At 36.9% G+C, this 23,483-nt stretch overlaps 1 protein-coding gene across 1 annotated transcript in view; it reads left to right on the top strand.

Annotated features, from left to right (window-relative positions):
• LOC103598731 (eukaryotic translation initiation factor 2 subunit 3-like) overlaps positions 1–5,139 on the top strand; it is a 24,783-nt gene extending 19,644 nt beyond the window's left edge. Inside the window, exon 12 of the mRNA XM_008582781.1 lies at positions 4,715–5,139. Within this exon, the coding sequence (XP_008581003.1) occupies positions 4,715–4,778 (64 nt within the window). The 3' untranslated portion in view covers positions 4,779–5,139. The remainder of the gene's footprint in view (positions 1–4,714) is intronic.
• Positions 5,140–23,483: the final 18,344 nt, after the last annotated feature.

Consider the following 23,483-nt stretch of genomic DNA (forward strand, 5'->3'; position numbering starts at 1 on the left):
TTTTCCCCTTTTTGTCTTTTTTCGTGTCTGGCAACGGATCGCAACCCTCAGTGTCGCACCCGTACCGGACTGGGACCAGGAACGGGATCGCAACCCTCGGTGCTGCGCCCGCACCTTGCTCAGCCAGTGAGCGGGAACCAGTATGTATGTGGGATCCGAACCCTCAGCGGGAGCGCCGTCGCGCTCCCAAGCGGCACACTGTAGCAGTGCGCCACCGGGCCGGCCCCAGGTTTTTAAAACAAACGATAGTTTTGTGTTTGTCCACTGTTATTACAAGAGGATTCTAGCTGAATGAAACTTCTGACTTTGACAGTTTTTAAAAATACATGTAACATAAAATTAACTATCTTAATAATTTTTAATTGTACTGCTCACTGGTGTTAAGTGTGTTCACATTATTATACAATTATCAGTGTTCAGAACTCATTTTTTAAGTCTTACTAAAATGAAACTCTACCCATTAAACAGTACTTCCACTGTCTCCAACCCTAGCCCTTGCAATCATGACTTTCGATGTCTGTGACTTTTATTACACTCAGTTATGGTCTCTTTGTGACTAGCTTATTTTACTTGGCATAATTTCCTCAAGGTTCATCCATGTTTTGGCATATGCCAGAATTTCCTTTCTTTTTAAAGCTGAACAATAATCTCTTTTATGTATGTGATACATTTTGCTTATCTATATATCTGTTGATGGACAGGTGGGTTGCTTCCACCTCTTGGCTTCTGTGACTAATGTCACTGTGAATGTGTATGTACATACATCTCTTCAAGACTACACTTTCATTTCTTCTGTTATCTACTCAGGAGTGGAATTGCTTGATTGTATGGTAATTCCATTCTTAATTTTTTGAGGAGCCACATACTGTTTTAAGTAGCAACTGCCCATAAGTTTTTGTACGTTGTGGTTTGTTTTTTGTCACAAGGTGTTTTCTAATTTCTCTTGTGATTTCTTCTTTGACCTATTGGTTGTTTAAGACTGTTTGGTTTAATTTTCACATTTTTATGGATTTTCCAATTTTTCTTCTGCTATCGATTTCTAGTTTTACTCCATTTTGATCAGAAATGGAATTGAAGGGGGGAAAAAGAAATGGAATTGAAATGACCGAATTTCAGTCTTCTTAAATTTATTTAGACTTTATTTGTGGCCTGCCATGTGGTTTGTAGGAGAGAATATTTCATACACACTTGAGAAAAATGTGTATACTGTTGTTGCATGGAGTGTTTTATATATGTCTGTTAGATCCAGTCATCTATAGTGTTGTTCAAGTCCTCTGTTTCTTTATTGATCTTTTTTTGTCTGATTGTTTTATCCTCTTATCAAAATTTAGTTATAGAAGTCTCTTATTATTGTAAAGCTTTATATTACTCCCTTCTCTTCTGTCATCATTTGTTTGATGTACTTAAGATATCTGATGTTTGGTGCATGTTTGAAATTTGCTGTATCATCCTAGTGAATTGAGCCTTTTATCATTAAGTATTCTTCTTTATCTAGTATCACAATAGTCACTCTGCTCTCGTTTGGTTACTGTTTGTATGAGATGCCATTTTCCATTTTTTAATTTTCAAGCTGTGTATGTTTTTAGATCTAAAGTGAATCTCTTACAGTAAAAGTATATAATTGTTTCCTGTTTTTTTTACTCATTCAGTCAGTTCTTTTGATTGGGAAGTTTAATACATTTACATTTAAAGTAATTATTGATATGAAGGATTTGTTATTGCCATTTTGTTATTTGTGTCCTACATATTTTTTGCCTCCCATTTTCTCTCCTATTGCCTTTTTGCTTAGTTGATTTTTTGTAGTAATAGATTTTGATTTTTTTTTTTTTTTTTTGGTGGCTGGCCAGCATGGTGAATGAACCCTTGACCTTGGCATCACAAGGGTATGCTGTAAGCAACTGAATTAGCCAGGCTTGATTTTTCATCCCCTTCTGTATATGTTCTGTCAATATTTCTTTCTAGTCATCATAGGCTTTACATACAACATCTTAAAGTTATAACAACCTATTTTAAAATTATAACTTTAATGACATGCAAAAACTATTCCTGAAACCTGGCTCCTCACTGTTATATTATGGATACCACAAATTTACACTAATATCAGTTTTTATATTTGGCTATGCATTTACGTTTACTGAAGAATTTTATATTTTCAGATGCCTTCAAGTTACTGTTTAGCATCCTTTTCTTTCAACTCAAAGGACTCCTTCTTAACATTTCTTTTAGCGCAAGTCTAGTTGTAATGAATCCCCCATAGCTTTTATTTATCTAGGAAAGTCTAATCTTCAGTTTTGAAGGGCTGTTTGTCAGATATTGAATTCTTTGTTTATATTCTTTTTGTTTTGTTTGTTTTTGTCTTTCACTTTCAGCACCTTATTTATTTTTACAAATGAACTGCTTTATTATAATCCAGTACAACAGAAGTCTGGCTGATTTTGTTTTTAATGAGAAACATCTGAGTTTTATGTACCTCAAATAGTTTCAAGTTACTGAACAAACCACCTGTGGCTAAACAGTTAAACAAAACCTGAAACATCACTATAAACGTGAGAAGTCTTAGCAAATTACCTTTCAAAAACATCCCTATCAAGTCTGTATCTTTCAGCACTGCAAGTATTTCATACTCCTGACTTCTGGCTTTAAGGGTTTCTTCTGAGAAGCCTGCTGATAATCTTTTTGATGATCCTCTACATGTGATGAATTGCTTAGCTCTTGTAGCTGCTAAGATTATTGTCATGCCTATAACTTTAAATATTGACTGTAATGTGTTTTGATGTTTGTCTCTTTGGGTTTTTCATACTTAGAATTCCTTGAGTTTTTGTTGTATATCCATATTTTCATATTTGGAAACTTTGGGGGCAGTATTTATTCAAATAAGCTCTCTATCCCTCTCTGTCTCTTTTCACGTAAGTACTCCCATGATGTGTATATTGGACTGCTTGATGGTGTCTGTAAGTCCCTTAGGCTTTGTTCATTTGTCTTTATGGTTTTCTGTCTTTGACCATCAGCTTGATAATTTCAAATGACCTGTCTTCAGACTTGCTTATTCTTTTTATTCAGGCTTGTTGTTGAATCAGTCTAGTAAATTTTCAATTCATTCATCATATTTTCAGTTCCAGAATATATGTTGGTTGTTTTTTCATAATTCCTGTCTCTCTATTGATATTATAATTTTGTTCATTTATTATTTCCTATATGTTAACATTGATGTTCTCCTTTAGGTCTTTGGGCATATTAAAGAGAGTTGTTTAAAATTCTCTATCAAGTAATTCTGAGGTCTTTGTTTCCTAAGGGTTGGTTTCTGGAAATTTATTTTGTTCATGTGAATGTGCCATGTTCTGTTTTCTTTATGTCTTGTGATCTCTTGCTGTGAATTCGACATTTGAAAGAACATCTACCTCTCCCTTGTCTTTGCATAATGGCTCCATGCAGGGAATGACCATCACCATTCAGCCTAGAATGAAGCCTGAAGGGTGAAGGTTTTCTCAGGCCTTTCTAATCATTTGTCTTTCCTGGGCCTGTGTGTGCTTTTTCTTCAATTTCTCCGTATACATGGCTGCTTTTAAGTGTTCTTATTTTTTCCAAGAGTCTCATCCTGGTGTCTTCTTTGAACCTAACTGTTCTTGTTATATTCCTATTCCTGTAATATTTATCCACCAGGTACAGGGTCCCCCACAGCTCTCAGGCTTTACAGTTCCACTACTGCTTTTAGCACCCTCCAGGCTCATATTAAAACTATGCCACAGTTTCTGTCAGAGATCCACATCAGGCATGGTAAGAACTAGATACTTGGACAGCCCATGGACAAACTAAAACTTTGAAAACATGTTTCATTTTCTTTCTTCCACCCCAAAAGAGGAACTAGTTATTGATTAGATTCTACCACACAGTGCAACACTGGTTGAGAGGCAAAAGTGGGCAAAATGCTGTGAAAATTCCTACCATTTTGAATGTGCTTTTCCTTGCTTCAGTGTTTCTATGGTTACTGCAGATCCTAAGCTGGGTTTTAGATTTCCAACAAAGCTACTTTGGTCAGTATGTGGTTGTTTACTTGGTGTTTCTGTTGGAGGTACAAGGGTCTGGAGCCTACATGTCCCTTATTTTACTGACATTCCTCCTCCCCTTACATTCTTTAGAATAGTAGCTTTTACCCATGGTTAGGTGGATTTTATTCTGCTAAATGACCAGCATGATCATTGACTAGAGCAGATTTTGAAACAGAAGTTCCTTTGCTATTAAGGCTAATTTACTTATGCACTGTGTGATCTTCTGGTTTTCTGCTTATTTTCCTTTAAAGTCTTTATAATCTCTTGAGGTGTCATTAAAGTTAGAAAAGCATTGTTGCATTTTTCCAGGAGAAAAGATTTTTTTAAATTAAGCTGAGATGTTTTGTTATTGGCATGGTTCCTTAGGGGACTTGGAGTATTCTTTTTTCTACTTTTGCTTGGGTAAGTATATCGTGTTAGAGGAAGATAAGCATATACATAACAGTAACTTCTTACTTGCTTTTCTTTTCACTTGTGCTGGCCAGAACTCATATATAATGTTCTAAGAATCTAAGGAAATAATATGGACTTTTCTTTATAGAGTAGCATGATATGTGAACAAGCTTGAATTTAGAATTAGGCAGGTAAAAACAGTTCTGTCATGATTATGTGGTAATACCAGTGAAATGGATTTAAAATTCATGATTTCTTGTATTTTCATTTTGCAGTTTAATTGGTTGGGGTCAGATAAGAAGAGGAGTAACTATCAAGCCAACAGTAGATGATGACTGAAGAATCCCAGTTAAATAATACATATTGATGGAGTCAGAATTTCTCTTAGGTCTATACTTTCAAGGCAAAACTGGTGAATAAATTTCACAGCTTATTACCCTTAGTTGAAGCTGTCAGATTCTCATTTTTTGTGATGAAAATTTATTCTCTATTACTTAAACAGTAAAGCCTGCAGTAGATGTCAAAATTAGCTATTGATTTATTTAATCTATATTTTCGCAGCCATTGATCATTGCTAAACATTTTCAGGTTTGTACATCAATGCAGCTTTGTAACGGTATTGCTTGTTACATTCTGTCTTTACTGTATCACCTATACTACTGAACCTGTTTTAAATAAAGTTTTACTTTGTACTTTTTCATGATTTCTTTTTGAGAATTTCCTGGCTTAAAGGACTGTTGCATCACTAGAAACTGGAAGACAAAAAGTGGCCCTGAAGAGTGGCTCACATTTTGCCCCATATTTGATGTGCCTCATGTTTAAAATTTAGAATTAAAAGAAAATTAGCAGGTTCAGATTAAAATGTCCTTTGGAGTAAGAGTGCTCATTTGCATAGACAAACCTTCCCAGAACTCCTCTTATTCTGTATACTAGAACACAGAGCACACAGGAACTCATGACAGTTCTGTTCACCATTCCCTGGATGCCCTGCACTTATTTCTCATTAGTTACTGCTAAAACCCAACAATCCTTTTTTTCCTTTTGGAAAATACTGTTAACAGGAAATGCTCCTAATTAAGTAACAAGGATTCTTCCGTGTATTTTTTTATGTTTTATTTTCACTACTCAATTGATAGAATGTAAATTCTAATAGTAGCACTTGAAGTTATTAATAGTTGGAAATAAAATAGGAGCTTATAGCATGCAAGATGCTAGTATTTTTGTTGTAAGCAAGCAATATTCTCAGTGGAAAGTGTATTATAAGTATTTTAATGATTTATTTTCATTAAATGAACGATTGTGAATCCACATACAATTGACTTAGTTAACTAATTAGTGAGTAATAACTTGTGTTTACAGAACTGATAGTATAAGTTAAGTAGCTCAAAGGGTTCTTTTGCAGTATTGATTATATTGTAGAAAAAAGCTTAAGGACAACATTAACATTTGGGCTTTGTGGACATAGGGATCATAACTTTCTCTTGAGAACAAAACGTATAATTTAACCCACAGATAAATACATTTAAATAGTTTTGTATATGATTTCAGCCTCACAGAGCCATAGGAGTCCTTTCATAAATCTCATATTAACAATCCTTATAATTTAACCATTTTGTAAGGTACACTTATATCAAAATACCACATTTTACAGCATAAATACATAGATTTGTACTTGTCAACTCTAACTTTTGGAATGATTACACATATTTGTGGCATACAGTTAAAAATCAGTACCTGTGTACAATATGTAGTGATCAAATCAGGGTAATTAGTATACTCATTACACAATGTAATTTTTTGTGGCCCCTTCCTAGTTTCTCAATAATCTCTCTTCTCTCTTCCCATTTCACTCCTCTAGTAACCTCAGTCCTGTTCTCTTTTTGCAAAAATCAAACATATTATTATAATTATTGAGTATTTTTTATTTATGGTGTTTTTTTTTTAGCTCTGACTTATGAGTAAAAAGATGTGGTATTTCTTGTTCTGTACCGGGCTTATTTCACTTAATGTAATTTTTTCCATGCTCACACGTTGCTACAAAATGGCAGAATTTCATTCCTTTTTATGGCAGACTACTAGTTCATTATGTATATACACTACATTTTCCTTATCCAGTTGTCTGTCAATGTACATTCATGTTGGTTCCAACTCATGGCTATTGTAAATAGAAATATAATCATGGGAGTGCAGGTATCCCTTCAACATGATGATTTCCATTCTGGCTTTATATTTTTTTGCCCAGGATTGCTTTGGCTATTCAGGGTCTTTTCTTGTTCAATATGAATGCACATTGTTTTTTTCTATTTCTGTGAAGAATGTCTTTGGTATTTTAGTAGGGACTGTATTGAATACAGATTGCTTTAGGTAGTATGGACTTTCACACGTTATTGGTATTTTAGTAGGGACTGTATTGAATACAGATTGCTTTAGGTAGTATGGACTTTCACACGTTATTGGTATTTTAGTAGGGACTGTATTGAATACAGATTGCTTTAGGTAGTATGGACTTTCACACGTTATTGGTATTTTAGTAGGGACTGTATTGAATACAGATTGCTTTAGGTAGTATGGACTTTCACACGTTAGTAATTCTTCCTATCCATGAGCATCGAATGTCTTTCCATCTTTTTGTGTCTTCATTAATTTCCTTCAGCAGTGATTTGTAGTTGTTGTTGTGGAGATTTTTCACATCCCTGCTTAACTTGATGCCTAGGTTATTTTATTTCTTTGGTGAATATTGTAAATGGGCTTGCTTTCTTGATTTCTTTTTCTGCTAGTTTATTGTTGGAGTATTAAAATACTGCTGATTTTTGCATGTTGTTTTGTATCCTGTAACTTTACTGAATATTTATCAGCTCTGAAAGTTTCTTTATACAGTCTTTAGGTCTTTTTCTTTTTAAAATAATTTTAAAATATTCTTATTCTTATCATTTTACATTCCAAGATGTTGCAGAATAGTTGGGGGAGCGGGAGAGGGCGATAGGGTGGAGGGAAAAGGAAGGAGGGGGGCATGGCTGAGGAACTTGGTGCACTCTTCATTCCAGCAGGGGAGCCCAGGAGGCTTCCAGCAGAGGCTCAGTCACTGAGCTGGTGTGGACCTTGGAGGGAATGACTGAGACCCTCGGACCCCCACCATCCTGAATCAGAAGCTTGGGGAGCTTCCAGTAGCAGCTTGGTGGTCATTGCTGGGGTGATGTAGATGTTGGGAGGTTGTGGCTGATGCCCTCAGCTCCCACCACCCCAGATCAGGAGCCTGGGGTGCTTTCAACAGCAGCTTGGTGGTGGTTGCTGAGCTGGGTGCAGACGTTAGGGGTGCAGACGTTAGGGGTGCATGGCTGAGGCCCAAGGCCCTCTCTCTCCCCACCCTGGCTTGGGAGCCTTGGGGGCTTCCAGTCCTTTTAGGTATTATAGGCATTCTTTGGTGGTGTTAGACCTTTACTGGTTAATATCAGAACTTTGTCTCTGATCTGTGGGTTTTTTGTTTTTTCTTTCATTTCTCTGGGATAATTCACTGTTCCCACCACTTACACTCTGCAATGGAACTAATTTGTCTATTGCTTACGTGTGAAATGGGGGAACTTCCTGTGGGTACCAGCACTTGAGCCCTGTGATTGAATAAATTGCTGCTTTGCTGCTGATTCCCTGGGGAAGGCTTTTTGTGCAGCTCAGATTTTTATTTTTGACCTCGTATGTACTTCTAGGTCTCATGAGATCTGGTACACCTGGACTGTGTGGAAACTCTAATCTCGGTCTGGGTCTTTTCAGCAAACTGTAATGCGCTCCAGTTCTGTATTCCTGGCCAGTCTACACTGAGTGGGCCTGTACTGATTGAGGGCAGATCAACTGTCCATGCTAGGCCCATTGTGGGCCCCTGGTGGGCCTGTCTCCCCCACCACCCACACTCTAAATACTTCCCGTGGGGTGGGCCATGTTCCAATCCCTTGCAATGACTAACCAGCCTCTCAGTGGCTCCTTTTTTCAGTTGTTTGAAGCCTTTCATTCCTATGTGGGTCCACAGGAACCCTGTTAGGGGTCTTGCTGGCCCGGGGAGCCACCAAGGCTCTCTTCTCCCCTGCTGCCTCCCAGCTACTTCATACAAAGGGCATAGCTGCAGTTTTTGCCAGCTCTTGCTCTGTGTGCTCACCAGGGCCAGCCTTGAAGTGGCCAGGGCTCAAAGCGGTCAGAACAGTTCTTTCTCTCATCATGACTTCTCCTACCTTCATGAACTCCATGGTCTCTCCTCCTCTTCCTCTGAGCTCTAGTGGCCCCAGCTGGACAGTTGTTGCTCTTTAATACTTGTGAATTGGTTTGTTGTAGGAGAAGGTGATGCTGGGTACTGTCTATTCCTCCATCTTCAGGTTTTTCTATATATAGGATCATGTCATCTGCAAACAGGGACAGTTTGTCTTTGTCTTCTCCAATGTGAATGCCATTTATTTCTCTCTTGTGTGATTGGTCTGGCTATTACTTCCAGTACTGTGTTAAATAGGAGTGGTGAGAGTGGGCACCCTTTTTATGTTCCTGTTCTTAAGAGAAAACTCAGGTTTTCCTCATTCAGGATGTTATTGGTGGTGGGTCTGTCATATATACCTTTTATTATATTAAAATACTTTCCTTCAGCTAATTTGCTGAGAGTTGTTATGGAAGGATGTCAAATTTTATCAAAAGCTTTTTCTGTGTCTATTGAGATAATCATGGATTTTGTCCTTGATTTTGTTGATGTGTAGCATCACATTTATTGACTCGCAAATGTTGAACCATCTTTACATCCCTAGGATGAATCCCAATGATGATATAATTTTTTTGTGTATAATTTTTTTGAAGTGTTGCTGTGTCATGTTTGCTAAAATTTTATTGAGGTGTTTTGTATCTATGTTTATCAAAGATATTGGCCTTTAGTTTGATGTTTTCTTTGCATCTTTGCTTTCCTATCAGGGATGCTGGCTTCATAGAATGAGTTTGGGAGGATGGCCTCTGTTTCAATTTTTTGGAATAATTCCAACAGAATTGATATTAATTCCTCTTTGAATGTTTGGTGTAATTCAGCAGTAAAGCTGTCCAGTTCTGGACTTTTCTTACTTGGGAGGATGCTGGTTACTGCTTCAATCTCAGTGCTGCTTATTGGTCTGTTCAGGCTTTGTGTTTTTTCTGGGTTATGTCTTGGTAGTTTGCATGTGTCCAGAAATTACCCATTTCCTCCAGATTTTCAAATTTGTTGGTGTATAATTGTTTATTACAGCCTCTAATGAATCTTTGTATTTCTGCAGTTTTGGTTGTCTCCCTTTTCATTTCTGATTTTTATTTTGGTCATCTCATCTTTGTCACCTTCACTAATGGTTTGTCTATTTTGTTTATCTTCTCACAAATCTTATTTTTTGATCATTGATTTTTGTATTTTGGGGCTCTATTTCATTAATTCAGCTCTGATCTTTTCTGTCTGCTCACTTTGGGATTTGATTCATTCTTCTTTTTCTAGTTATTTGAGGTGTAGCATTAGGTTGCTTACTTGAAGTCTTTCTATTCTTCTAATGTAAGTTTTATTGCAATAAACTTTCCTCTTAATACTGCTTTTGTAGTATCCCACAGGTTTTGGTGTGGTATGTCTTTGTTTTCATTAGTTTCAAGAATTTTTTTTTTAAAATTTCCTGTTTACTTTCTTCTTGGGCCCATAGATCATTCAGGAACATGTTTAATTTCCATGTATTTGTATAGTTTCCAGAGTTTTGCTTGTTAATTGATTTCCAGTTTTGTGGATCCAATTTCAAGGTCCCTAGTGTTGTGAAAAGATACTTGAAACTATTTCAGTGTTTAAAATTTTGTTGAGACTTGATGTGTGACCTAACATGTAGTCTATCCTGGAGAATGCTCCAGGTGCTCATAAGAATGTACACTCTGTAGTTGTTGGATGAAACATACTATAGATATCTGCCAAGTCTGGTTGGTCTAAACTGTAGTTTAAGTCCTGTGTTTCTCTGTTGATTTGTTGCCTAGAACATCTGTCCAGTGTTGAGAGAGGGATGTTCAGATCTTCACCTATTTTCATACGGGGGTCTATCTATTTCTTTAGGTCTAATAATGTTTGCTTTGAACATCTGGGTGCTCTGGTGTTGGGTGCATATGTATTTATGATAGTTAGGTCTTCTGGTTGGATAGTTCCTTTTATCATTACATGATGGCCTTCTTTCTCTCTCTTTATGGGCTTTGTTTTAAAGTCTGTATTATCTGATAAAAGAATAGCTACTCCACTGGCCGACCCCGTGGTGCACTTGGGAGGGTGCGGCACTGGGAAGCGTGGCGGCACTCCCGCCACAGATTCGGATCCTATATAGGGATCCTATATACTGGCTGAGCGTGGTGTGGCCAGTCTCAAAAAAAGACAAAAAAGGGCCGGCCCGGTGGTGCATTGCTACAGTGAGCCGCTTGGGAGCGTGCCGGCACTCCCGCCGAGGGTTCGGATCCAACATACAGACCGGCCGCTCACTGGCTGAGCGAGGTGCAGGCGCAACACCGAGGGTTGCGATTCCGTTGCCGGTCCCGGTTCGGTACGGGCGCGACACTAAGGGTCGTGATCCGTTGCCAGTCACGAAAAAAGACAAAAAGGGGAAAAGAAAAAAAAAAAAAAAAAAAAAAAAAAAAAAAAAAGAAGAAGAATAGCTACTCCTGCTCTTTTTTAGTTTCCATTCTTGTGGTGTAACTTTTTGCATTCCTTCACTATTAGCCTGTGTGTGTCTTTACAGGTGAGAAGAGTCTCCTGAAGATAGCTTAGTGTTGGGTCTAGCTTTTTAACCCAGTCTGCCAGTTTGTGTCCTTTTGTTGTGAGTCTTAATTCATTTACATTTAGGGTTGTTATTGAGAGGTATTGTCTTACTCCTGGCATTTTATTGATATTCATTTGGATGATTAAATCTCTTTTATTCCATTCTTTTCCTTTTATTGTTTATCTTTGGTGCTTGGTTTTTTGAAGTGGTAAGATATATAAGTTTTTTTCATATTTGTTCTAATAGCAGGTTTGTTCTTTCTTGTATATTCATGGTAATGATTATCTGAGATTCCAGGTGCAGAACTTCCTTCAGGATTTCTTGTAGAGTTGGTTATAAGATGTTAAACTCCTGCAGTTTTTGTTTGTCTGGGAAATACACTGTTCTCCCACATTTCTGAGAGATAGGCTTGCTTTGTATAGTATTCTTGGCAGGAAGGTTTTTTCTTTTAGTATTTTGAATATGTCATCTTTTTCTCTTCTAGTCTGTAGAATTTCTGCTCAGAAGTTTACTGTTAGTCTGATGGGGACTCCCTTATAAGGTGAATTGACTGTTTTCTCTTCTTGTTTTTAGGATTCTATCTTTGTCTTTGAGCTTTGCGGGTTTAACCATAATGTGTCTGAGAGAGGATCTTTTTGGACTGATTCTGTTTGGGAATGTTTGAGCCTCCTGGATCTGAAAGTTCATTTCTCTCCCAGTACTGGGAAGTTTTGGTTACTATTTCATTGAGTAGGTTTTCTCTGCCTTTTCCTTTTTTCATCTCTGGAACGGTGATGATTTGAAATTTTCTGCTCCTAAATCTGTCTAATAGCACTCATAGATTTTCTTCATTTCTAAAATTCTTTTTTCTTTCTTTCTTTCTTTCTTTTTTTTTTTTTTTTTTTTTTTTTTGCTCTGCCCAGGTTATTTAAGCTCTTGGTTTTTTATTTCATTGAGTGAATCCTTTAGTTCCAGGAGTTCTACATTTTTTTTAAGGTATTAATCTCTTTGTAAATTTCCTCCTTCATATCCTGGATACTTTTTCTCATTTTGTTTTCTCATCTGATTATTCTTGTATCTCACTGAATTTTCTTAAAATGTTCATTAGATTTCCTTTTCAGTCACTTCAAGGATTTCCTGCTGTATGTGGTCTTGTACTTGAGAATTATTGTATTCCTTTGGTGGTTTTTTGTATTTCTAGTATTTCTATGTTATGCTTCTTTTCCTTTTGTAATGGAGATGAAAAAAAGAATAACAAGATTACTCAAGCACTATTTATGCATTGAGGCCTGGAAGGACTGCACTTCAGTAATTTCCCCATTAGGAGGAGAAAAATTGAATGTGTCGGCCCATTTAAAAGTTAGCCTCTTCCTTTTATTGTAAAAACAAGGAAGTTTCACAAGAAAATTCAGTTTATTTAATCATTACAAAACAAGGACTTGTAGCATCAGTGAAATAACAAAGTGACATTCCATAATGCAATTTGCAAAAAGTTAAGTAGATCCACCAACAAAAGCTTGTTCTTAGCAACTACTGTGTTTTCCTACAGCAATTTCCTCAGTTTGTTTACATAACAATCACATAACTTTAGGTTAACCTGCTCCAAGGGCATCTGTCCTTGAGTGAACAATTTTGCTGTGTTACAATTCTTTATCTACAGCAGAGCCTGGGGAAAGTTTCTGTCTCTTGCAAGCTCAACATTTCTATATGCAATTTTAAAAAGTTAGGTTATACCTGAAACTACAGGGCTTTGGAAGGTAGGCCCTGTGAAATACATTTGCTTTATAAATGTTAGTGATAACCACTCCACATTTCTACATTGATGTCTGTTCATTCTGTCAAACAATTGCTTCTTCTGTTGCTCTGGAGTGGGTTCTAAGGAGAGAGATTTGCTCCTGTAGATGTGTTTATGTTGACCATTGGGTAAGGTGTTTTAGTACTAGTTCTGGGTAGACACCATAGTGTCAACTCTGTGTGGGTACTTCAGTTGTATTCAATGTTAGGTACTGTGTGTGCCTCTGTGACCTAGGTGCTGGGGAACTTAGTGATTCCTTGATGATGTTAGTGAGACTGTGTTGGGTTGTTGAGGATATGGGCGATTTCTCAAGTTCTTGGGAGAAGCACCTGGGTGCCCTGTTGCTCTTTGGCTAGGGTGGGCATCCCTGGGTGGGCTTGTTGGTACCCCTGCTATCGTCCCCTGACCCTGATGGGTGTTCCTCATATAGTGTATACTGGAGTGTAGTGGAACACCTCACATTGAATGGGTGATAGTGGATGGGGTTTCTCCTTCCTCTTTCCTGCAGGCAGAGTCTCCTCCTGGATCCTTGCTTCCCTTGGTTGGGGTGTAGGTTGGTATTAGCTGGTAACTTTCTTCTATATCTATACTTGGTTTCTGTACTCTCTGGGGTTTCTGCATGTGTTTTTACCAGGGCCAAGGCAAATGTATCTCCCACCCAAATGTATCTCCCACCCATGTGTGCACAACCACAGGGGACAGCATAATTTTCCCTGTGTGTTGGGCCACTGGGATGTGTGTCTGTGCTGGCTTACCTCTTTCTGGCAGATCCACTCATGACCCTCCTCATGTCAATGTGTCGTGACAATGATGTGGCTGGTCTGACTAAAGCGATAGCTGTTGGTGGCAGTGGACATGCTATAGGTAAATATTGCAGGAGGTACTGCATGCAGCTGGGCTGGCTGGTGTGACAATATGAGTGGGGATCCTGCGTGTGGCTGGTCTGGCTCTGTAGATCGCTGCCGACTGCAGCAGCAGGAGTGGGGTGAAGCTCACTGCAGGATGGCAGGTGATGGCCCGAGGGCCCAAAAGTGTTGCCAACAAGTATAGTAATGGGCCTGTTCTGGTTTTCTTCTGCAGGAGAAGTGAACCCTGGTTCCTTTAGTCTGCTCTCTTGCCAGAATCCTCTCAGTTCTTCTAAATGGAAATTTCAGAACTGGCTGGCACTGGCACTAGCAGCGAATAGCTTTGGCACATTGGGAAGACATGGGTTGCAAGCAAGGCATGGCCAGAAGTGGAGGGAGAGGGTTATCACTTAATTTTTTTAAAAATGAATCTCTGTAATTCAGCCTATCCCTGAAAATGCTCCAGCATTAAGCATTTATTGAATAGTTTCTTTATGTTAAGTACTATTCCAAGTTATTTATATACAGTAATTTGCCCAAAATACTCATAATGTTATCTCCATTTTACCATTGAAAAAACTGAGACACAAAGGAGTTTGCTCAAGTCTCACACTAAAGAGTAACAAAACAGTAATTTAAACTTTCTGTGGTGTAGTACTGCCTGTTGTGGACTTTTTTCCAGTTGATGGGTGTAGTAGTTTATATCCAACCAAGAGATAGTAATTTCTAATTGTGCTGTTTAAAAGCTTTTAAGTCTTCTTTTTTCCTGCTTATTATATTATTGAGAGGCCATTAAAAATCTCCCTTTATGATGCAGGGTCATTAGTTTCTGTCTATGGTTGTTAGACCATAGCCTATGGTTTGTCTTACAACAAATGCATTTACAAATATACTACAGCTTATAAATTCCATGTTTAAGATAGAATTAGCCCACAATAAAGCCATGAGAAGAACACTTACAACTTCTTATTCTTCCCTAGAAACACTGTAATTCCTCTGAATTTATTTTTGTGTGAAAGATGTTTGGTGTGAAAGACTTGTGTGATTGAAGCATGGAGAGTAAAAAGGTCTACTGCCAGAAGGTACAGCTGCTTATTCTTTGAATTTTTTTTTTTTTTTTTATTGCCATAGAATGTTTTAAGTCATGAGAAATGGAATGAGTTAGAGGGAAATGGTAATTTCAATGTGTAGGCAGTTTATTTATTCCTTAATATTTCCTCTTGTTTGAAAAGTTGCAAATGTTGAAATTAGTGCTTTGGGTGATGTTTTCTTCTGTATTTATCACTGGTGGCTTGCTTCTAGTAGGCTGAAACCATGTGAGGGCAATTACCCAGTCACCTTTATAAAAAATAAATAAAAATAAAAATTTTCAAGAAGTAAAAATAAAAAATTTAAAAAATTAAAAAATATATAACTTTTTGAATTGTAATAATAGTAAATAGATCTAATTCCTTTCAAAACTGTATAAGCATGCACCTGTGTGTACACACACACGCACTCAGCAGGCTTTGTAGCAGAGCTCCGCTCAACCTATTGTCAAAAGAAAACAGTAATTGTTATCCTAAATAGTCAAGTAACAATAACTTTAATTTAAAACTGGGAATGCTAGCCAACTCATTTAAGAGTTTGATGTGAAAACTAAGCTGAGCTCTTACATGAAAAGAATATTGTAAGCAATTGTCATTTATAAATAAGAATGTAATAATCATAAATGTGAATAAGCTAATTTAATAGAGCAACATGTTAAAGAATTGTGACCAAGTAGAATTCATCATTGAAATGAATAGTTTAACTTTAGAAAAAAACTGTTATGAGTAGATTAAAAGAGAAAAAGTATGATTTGCTTAATTCCACATTCGCTCCTAGTAAAAAATTCTTAGCAAACTAGGAATAGAGAGAAACTTCCTCCTGATGTTTAGTGATCAAAAGCGTACTCCAAAAACTTGTATTTAATGGTGAAACTTTAGGAGTTTTTCATTCCATAAAATTTTGATTTTATTTCCATTATATTTAAGTAGTATTTGTTAGAAAATATACATGGAAAATCAGCCCATTCATAACAACGTAATAAGATGCTGAGTAGTAAAACTGCTGGTGATTTTTATGAAAAAACTTACAAAGCATTATCAAATGATATGTAATAAAAACTGAGTTTGGTATGATATACCAAGTTTATGTATGGAAAGTTCCAATTAAGATACTAGTTACCTCAGTATAAGTCTATAAGTTCACTGTAATTCAAATGCCATAAAGATATCTTGTGATATTAGACAAATTTATCTTAGATTTACATTGTTTCTAAGACTAGCCAAGACAATTATGAAAACAGATTAAAGTTGAGGTGTGACTCCACCTAACAAAATAAAAACATTACAAACTACAGTAATTAAAATAATATGGTTCTTATGCAGGAACAAATTATTAGATTATATACTAGAACACAGGCATAGAAATATTCTTGTGCACATATAAAAACCTAGTACATAATAGAATTGGCAGTAGAAATACAGAAAGAATGTAGTATTCAATAAATGATGTTAAGAAATGGCTTACAACCGCAAACCACCACATGCCAATGGCTTTCAACTCTTTGCCCTCTGTTCTTGGTTAATGGAATTTTATGTGTATTATAATCTATGAAATACCTCCATAAATCTGAAATCAAATAAGACCTCCACAAAGTTGTAATCTTATTACTTGCAATGCACTCTGATATGTTTTTTTTTTTTTTTTAAAAGATGACCGGTAAGGGGATCTTAACCCTTGACTTGGTGTTGTCTGCACCACGCTCAGCCAGTGAGCGAACCGGCCATCCCTATGTGGGATCCGAACCCGGGGCCTTGGTGTTATTAGCACCGCACTCTACCGAGTGAGCCACGGGCCGGCCCTCTGATATGTTTTATTATGTTTAAATATTCCTAAATGCAACAGACTAGATTTGTGGTCCTGAACTTTGCTATACAATAACATCATCTGGGAGGAGCTTTTAAAAAATATACCTAGGCTGAGGTTCTACCCAAATAAATGAAATTAGAATTTCTGGAAGTTAGTTCTGTACAGTGGTATTTTTAAAAAGTTCTCCAAGTGAATGTGATTTCATGACCCAGAATTTGAAAAGTTGTGCCTTAGCCAACTTAAGTTAAAAGACAGGTGCCATGGAACCAACAGTTGTTGTTTGCTTTGGAGTTGAGGAAATTCCTAGGGCACAGGACTTTTAGTGTTAAAATTGAAGATCCTGAGAAAAATGGAAGGACTTGGTTTCCCTAAAATAAAGAAGATATTTTTAATACATATAAGGAGTGATTAACATTTATAATGTATAAAATGTTTCTAAAGATTAAAAAAGAGCAGAGGAAAACTCAATAGAAAAAGGACACAGATTATTGCAAGGTAACTTCTAGGAAAGGGAAACTGTATAGATAATAAGATACAAAAGACTACCAGGTTAAAATGATAGGGCTGGCTGGTTAGCTAACAGTGTTGGTAACACCAGTGACAAGGGTTCCAATCTCTACGTCCAGCTGCCAAAAACAAAACAAAACAATATCAGTATTTCACATTTACCTAATTGACAAATACTTTAAATAGTATCAAGAACTGGCTAAGGAGTGGTAAGTTGAGAACTTTCTTATTCTACTTGAGGAAATATTTAGTACAATAATCCGTAGTAGTCAAATGTGTCAAACTCATCAATTTTACCTCTTTATACTCCATGAGAAACTGTTGTAGATGTGGACAAAGAGACATTTACAAAGATATACTAATATATTCCAGTGTCTTTGGTGTTTGGGCCACTTCTCTGTGTCTTCTGGTTTAATTGATTATTCCTGGGCCCTATTCCATACCTACTAAATCAGAATTTCTAGGAGTTGAGGCCCAGGAATCTGCATCTTAAAAAAATGTTTCTTTGGCAGTTTGTGAACTCTTTCTATTTTCTAAATTATAAGTGGTCTGGTTTTATTTGCTTGTTGCTTATACTAATTGTTTTGAAAATAAATGACATTATAGTGCTCCACAGGAGAGTAAGGAGGCAACTAGAATCTGTAATGCTTGCTTGCCTGCAAGAGTTCTTTGAAATATGAAGGCAATTTTTTCTTGGTGTTTTTTGGTTATTTTTCTTTGTCTTTTAAACTATGAAGTACTTCAGATATACACAAAAGAAGGTAACCCCCACATCCCCCAACATCCTGCTTCTATAATTGTCTACTCATAGCCAGTTTTGTTTCATGTATATTCTTCACCTATGTCATGCTCAACCCCTGGTGCTTCCTTTCCATCAAGTTTCTGAAGCAAATTTCTGAGCATATTTTGTCGAAAAAATATTTTTGTAATGTATCTTTAAAACATAGGACTCTATAGATATAGTCACATGTTGCATTGTGTTGCTTTGCCCCCCACGGATTTGTCACCCAACTTCCCCTGGGTAACGGAGACACAAAGGATTACTCAAAGCCCATCTCTTCTGAGCAGTGAGAGGCCCCAAAGTGGTTAATCTCCCACCAGAACCCTCAAGAGAGAGGCATCCCTTCCTTGAGGTATCAAGCATGTGGTTGTTTAATGTCCACTAACACTTTTACAAGCTGCCATTCAGTTACTTACAGCCTGCTGTTTTAAGGAGACATTGGAGTTGTAATGCATGTTCAGTCTCCCCTTTTGTCAACGAATTATCCATATTTTAAAAGTAAAGAAAACGAAAAAAAAATATCTCTGGGGTTGAAATGACCTAATTTTGACCTGCCATCGGCATGCAATCGCTAATCGAAAGCCATCTATGATTCCCTTACCAGGATGCATGCATCTCCCTTATTAGGGACTCCCTTGCTGGGATGAATCGGACGTCCCATTCCTCTCTAATGCTTGGCAGGTCAGTCTCCGATCTGTGGAGAACATCTTCACAAGGGGCACCATTTTGTTACACTTTCCTCTGTGTAACCAAGATGGAGAAAAGAGAAAGAAAGAATTCGCTCAAAATACAATCAATGAGGCCTGGAGAGACCACCACACATTAACCACTTTGGAGGTTCTCACTGCTCAGTAGAGATGGGCTTTGAGTAATCCTTTGCATCTCTGTCACCCAGGGAAAGAGGGGTGACAAATCTGTGGGGGGGCGAAGCTGCACAAAGCAACAGTCACATAAAATCACTTAATCATGTAAATATAAATAAATTAACAAAAGTATTGAACTTTAACATGTAGGGCTAGCTTGTTAGCTTAATTGGTTAGCACAGGGCATTATGAAGCCAAGATCAAAGGCTCAGATTCCTATACAGGCCAGCCACCAGAAATAAAAAATAACAAAGTAAACTTTAACATATTAACAAGAGTGTGTATATGTGTGTTGTGTGTGTGTGTCTGTGTGTGTGTGTGTGTTATCAGAATATATTTGTGTACATTTGTATGTATACAAGGGAACATCGAAAAATTTTGTGAAAAATTAGAATTAAAATATAATATGACTCTTTGTGAACTTTTTGCAGTACCCTCAATATGTGTATATGTAGGCATATTTAGAGTTTATGTTTTTCCAATTGTCTCTTAATTTTAGTAGTTATTTTTCTGAATCAGGATTAAAATAAGGCTTATACATTGCAATTGTTTAATATATCTTTTTAGCCCTTTGTAATTTATTGGCTTTCCTCTCCAATTTTTTGTTTTCTACAGTTTATTTGATGAAGAAGGCAGGTCATTTGTCCTCTAGACAACTACAGTATCTGGATTTTTGTAAGTCTGTCCTGGTGGAATATATGTGCACACCTGCCCTGCCCCCTGCCACATATACATACTATTTTATATGTTTCTCTAAACTCCTAAATTTACTGTAAATTGGTAGTTAAATCTAAAGGGTCAATCTCATTCAAGCTTGAATGGGGTTGGGGGGGAGAGATTACAGATGATTTACTTCATGAGTGATATTGTATATAGCCATCATAAGACACATATCTTGTAGAGGATTCATAAGGTAAATGTATCACACAGGGCCTGGTTTTCCAAAATCTTGCAGTTTCAGATATTGACCTTGCGGAGGACAGGAAATTTTCCTCAGGCTATAAAGTCTGTCATGTAAGATAAAGATTTGTGGCACAGCGAGGTTGCTGGATCAAAAACAGACTAGTTACTGATTGATATGTAAAGATACTGAGAGATTGCTGTAAGAAGGGAATGTTTGCTAAGATCAAGCTTTTGTTGGTGGATTACTTAAATTGTCTTATGGAATGTCATCTGGCTTGTTTCACTGAGAGTTACCAGCTGATATTGTTAAACTGTAACCCCAGCTATGTTCTTTTCCTGTAACTTCCAGGTCTGGAAAATAAATGCAGGAAGAGAATCCCAATTTGGCGTTAATTTCCTGAGGAAGGGTTGCTTCTTGCTTGATGGTTCAGGGGAAGTTAACCACTTTGGGGCTTCTCACTGCTCAGAGGAAATGGGTGTTGAGTAATCCTTTGCGGCTCCATCAGCCAGGGTAAGTGGGGTGACAAATCCATGGGGGGCAAAGCAACAATATCTGTTTGTCTCTTTTAGTAGCCATTGATCATTGCTTAGATTAACTTACTTCTTAGATCTTGAAAAATGGTGATATTCTACTTTTGTTAATCCCTAATATATTCAATAAAGAGAATGTTTTCATCACTTCTTTGTCTGGAAGAACTATTCGTTTGTATAAAGCATTGTTCTTTTCATGATTAAACATGTTAAAAAAATAATATCTTTGTTCTCTATCATTCTCCAAAAGTGATCATTTTTTGAAATGTGTCATTGTAAATTTTTGAATTTTGACATATTTGATATATAAATCTGCTGCAATTAATGTTATTTTAATATTCAAACTTTCTCATCTGTAACCAGTGAAAGCCTCCTCACTTTGGGTGCCAACATCTTTTGACACCCCCCATAATAATTTTTAATACTTTCTTTTCATACTTTGTAGAATGAGAAGATATTTGTAGTGGATTGAACTAAGTGCCCCCAAGACTCATTAAAGCTTGAATTTTGTCCCCCAAGTTTTATGTATTAGGGACTTATACCCTACTGTGACTATTAAGAGGGTGGTGAATCCTATTATGGTAATTGACACGTGTAGCCTTGAAGAGGTGATTGTATTGTAGGATCGTGCTGTAGTGAATGGATTAATAACGGTGGTCAGGGGCATGGTTCTGAGGGCTTTAAAAGAAGAGTGAATGAGGAGGTTCGTCTCTCTCTACTCTTTCTGCTTTTACAATCTTGCGACGTGAGACCCCTGGGTCATTGTTAACACCACCATATGGACTTTGGACTTCCTAGCCTAAGAAACTGTAAGCAACAAATTTCATTTTTCTTTATAAATTGCCCAGCTCCAGGTATTTTGTTATAAGCAACAGAAATGGACTAATAAATATTCTAGCCCAGGAATCTCAAGGAGGAAGGTTACTTTTAGAGGGAAATGGCATATTGAATTCTCAGTGTGGGCATAAGTGGTGCTTATTGCTACTGATATTTTTTTCAGGACCTCACATTTTGATTTTTACTTCTTTAATGGTACTAGTTGGTTGTATCCTGTGTTTATAATCCATGGGGTAGAATTTGGCAAGTGGTGAGTCTTCAGATATTAAATGATATCTTACTTCATTAGTAACTCAATGTAAAAATAGTTCTTGAAACATCACTTTTTAGTCATTACTTTAATTTTGTTTGGGGAATACGTATAGCTAAATGCAGGTTGAACTTTCTTATTTGACATTAATTATAGATACAGCCAGTAAAAACATGGGATACAACTTGCTCATAGTGTATGATAAAGGATTTTTTTTTCTTTTTATTGGTGGCTGGCCAGTACAGAATGATTTGTTTTTATACTTCATGCTGTAATGTGATTATTAATTTTATGTGTCAACTTGGGCTAGGCCACAGTACTCATATACTTGATCAAACATTATTCTACATGTTTTTATGAAGGTATTTTTTAGATGAGATTGATATTTAAATCAGTAGATTTTGAGTAGAGTACCATAATGTGAATCAGTTGAAGGCTTTAGTTAAAAAAACAAGAAAATAAACAAACAAAAAGTAGCTTCCTCTGAACAGGAAGAAATTTTGCTGACAGACTTGAACTGCAGCATCAGCTGTTCACTACGTCTTCATCCTGTTGGCCTACCCTACAAATTTCAGACTTACCAACCTCTACAGTCCTGTGAGGCAATTTCTTAAAATACATCTCCTTCTCTTTTTTTCTACCTCTGTCTCTGTGCCTCTTCTCTTTTTCCTGTTGGCTCTCTTTCTCTGGAGAACCCTGACTAATATAGATTTTGGTACCAAGAAGTGGGTTACAGCTGTAACAAATACCTAGAAATGTCAAATTGGCTTTGGAACTGGGTAATGGTAGAGGCTGGAAATTTTTTGAAAATGTATGATAAAAAGCTTAAATTGCCTTAAAGATACTGTGCATAGAAAGGCACTTCTGGTAAGTTCTCAGATAGATATGAGGGACATAATATTGGACACTGGAGGAAAGGCAATTCTTATTCTAAACTGGAAAAAAACTGAACTGTTCTCTAAGTGTTTTGGGGACATAGAATTTGTGTGTGGATATATACATGGATATATAGCTGAGGAGATTTCTGAGCCAAGTTTTAGAGGCACAGCCTGGGTTCTTGCTGTTTATAGAAAAATTTGAGAAGATAAATAGAGATAAATTGAAGGAGAAAATTGTTAAGCAAAAAGGAACCAGAATTTTAAGATTTGGAACATTCTTAGCTTATCTGAATTCCAAAAAGTGAGAAAGCATGTTCTGGAAAGACCATCAAGGGTGTGGCTAGCCAACAATTTGCTCAACAGATTAGGCATCTGCCTTGTGGCCTCAATTAACAGTTTCAGCAGAAATACTGCTAGTGTGGACTGAAGGGGACAGAGAATGGGTAGAATGAAGACTGTCAGGCTCTGAGATTCTTAATGATCTCAATAGATCTGTCTGGCTTAAAAATAAAAAAAGGTAGAATGACCCCAAATATGATTCAGAAGAGGGCAGGGCTGCCATTGCCACCAAGACCTAAGAGGGCCCAGGCCCAGGGGATGGTGTTGTCTCCCCTTAGATCCATAAGTGGGGTCATCACCCTAGTGGACCTTGAAGCCAGTATTGTCAACCTGGTGAGTCCAGAGGATTAAGCACTGAGCCAAAGAGAATTATTCTTTCCCTAATACTGCCCTGCTAGATTTCAGATTTGCTTGGAACCCATCATCTCTTTCTTCTGATTTCTCCGTTTTTGGAATGGCACCATCTATCCTATGCCTGTTCCACCATTGTATTCTGGAAACAGATAATTTTTCTGGTTTCTTAGGTTCACAGATGAGAGGAGAATTTTGCCTTAGAATGAATTGTACCTCATTGATAACTGATTTAGATGACTTAGATTTAGATGAGATTTTGGACTTAGAGTTGATGTAGAAATAGAGTTAAGACTTTGAGATTGTTCAAATGAAATGAATGTATTTTGCGGGTGAGAAATGACATAATTTTGTGGGGAGCCAGAGAGCAGAATGTTACTAAGTGAAAATGTAAACTCCTCACATTTTAAGTTGTAAGTGGAACTTCTAACACCAAATATGTCAGAATGCACTGGATTTGAAGATAGGGTCTTTGAAGAGGTAATTGAAGTAAAGTTAGACCATATAGATTGACCCTAATCCAATATGAGTA

Source organism: Galeopterus variegatus, unplaced genomic scaffold (assembly GCF_000696425.1).
Source record: "Galeopterus variegatus unplaced genomic scaffold, G_variegatus-3.0.2 Scaffold2723, whole genome shotgun sequence".
Classification (NCBI taxonomy): domain Eukaryota; kingdom Metazoa; phylum Chordata; class Mammalia; order Dermoptera; family Cynocephalidae; genus Galeopterus; species Galeopterus variegatus.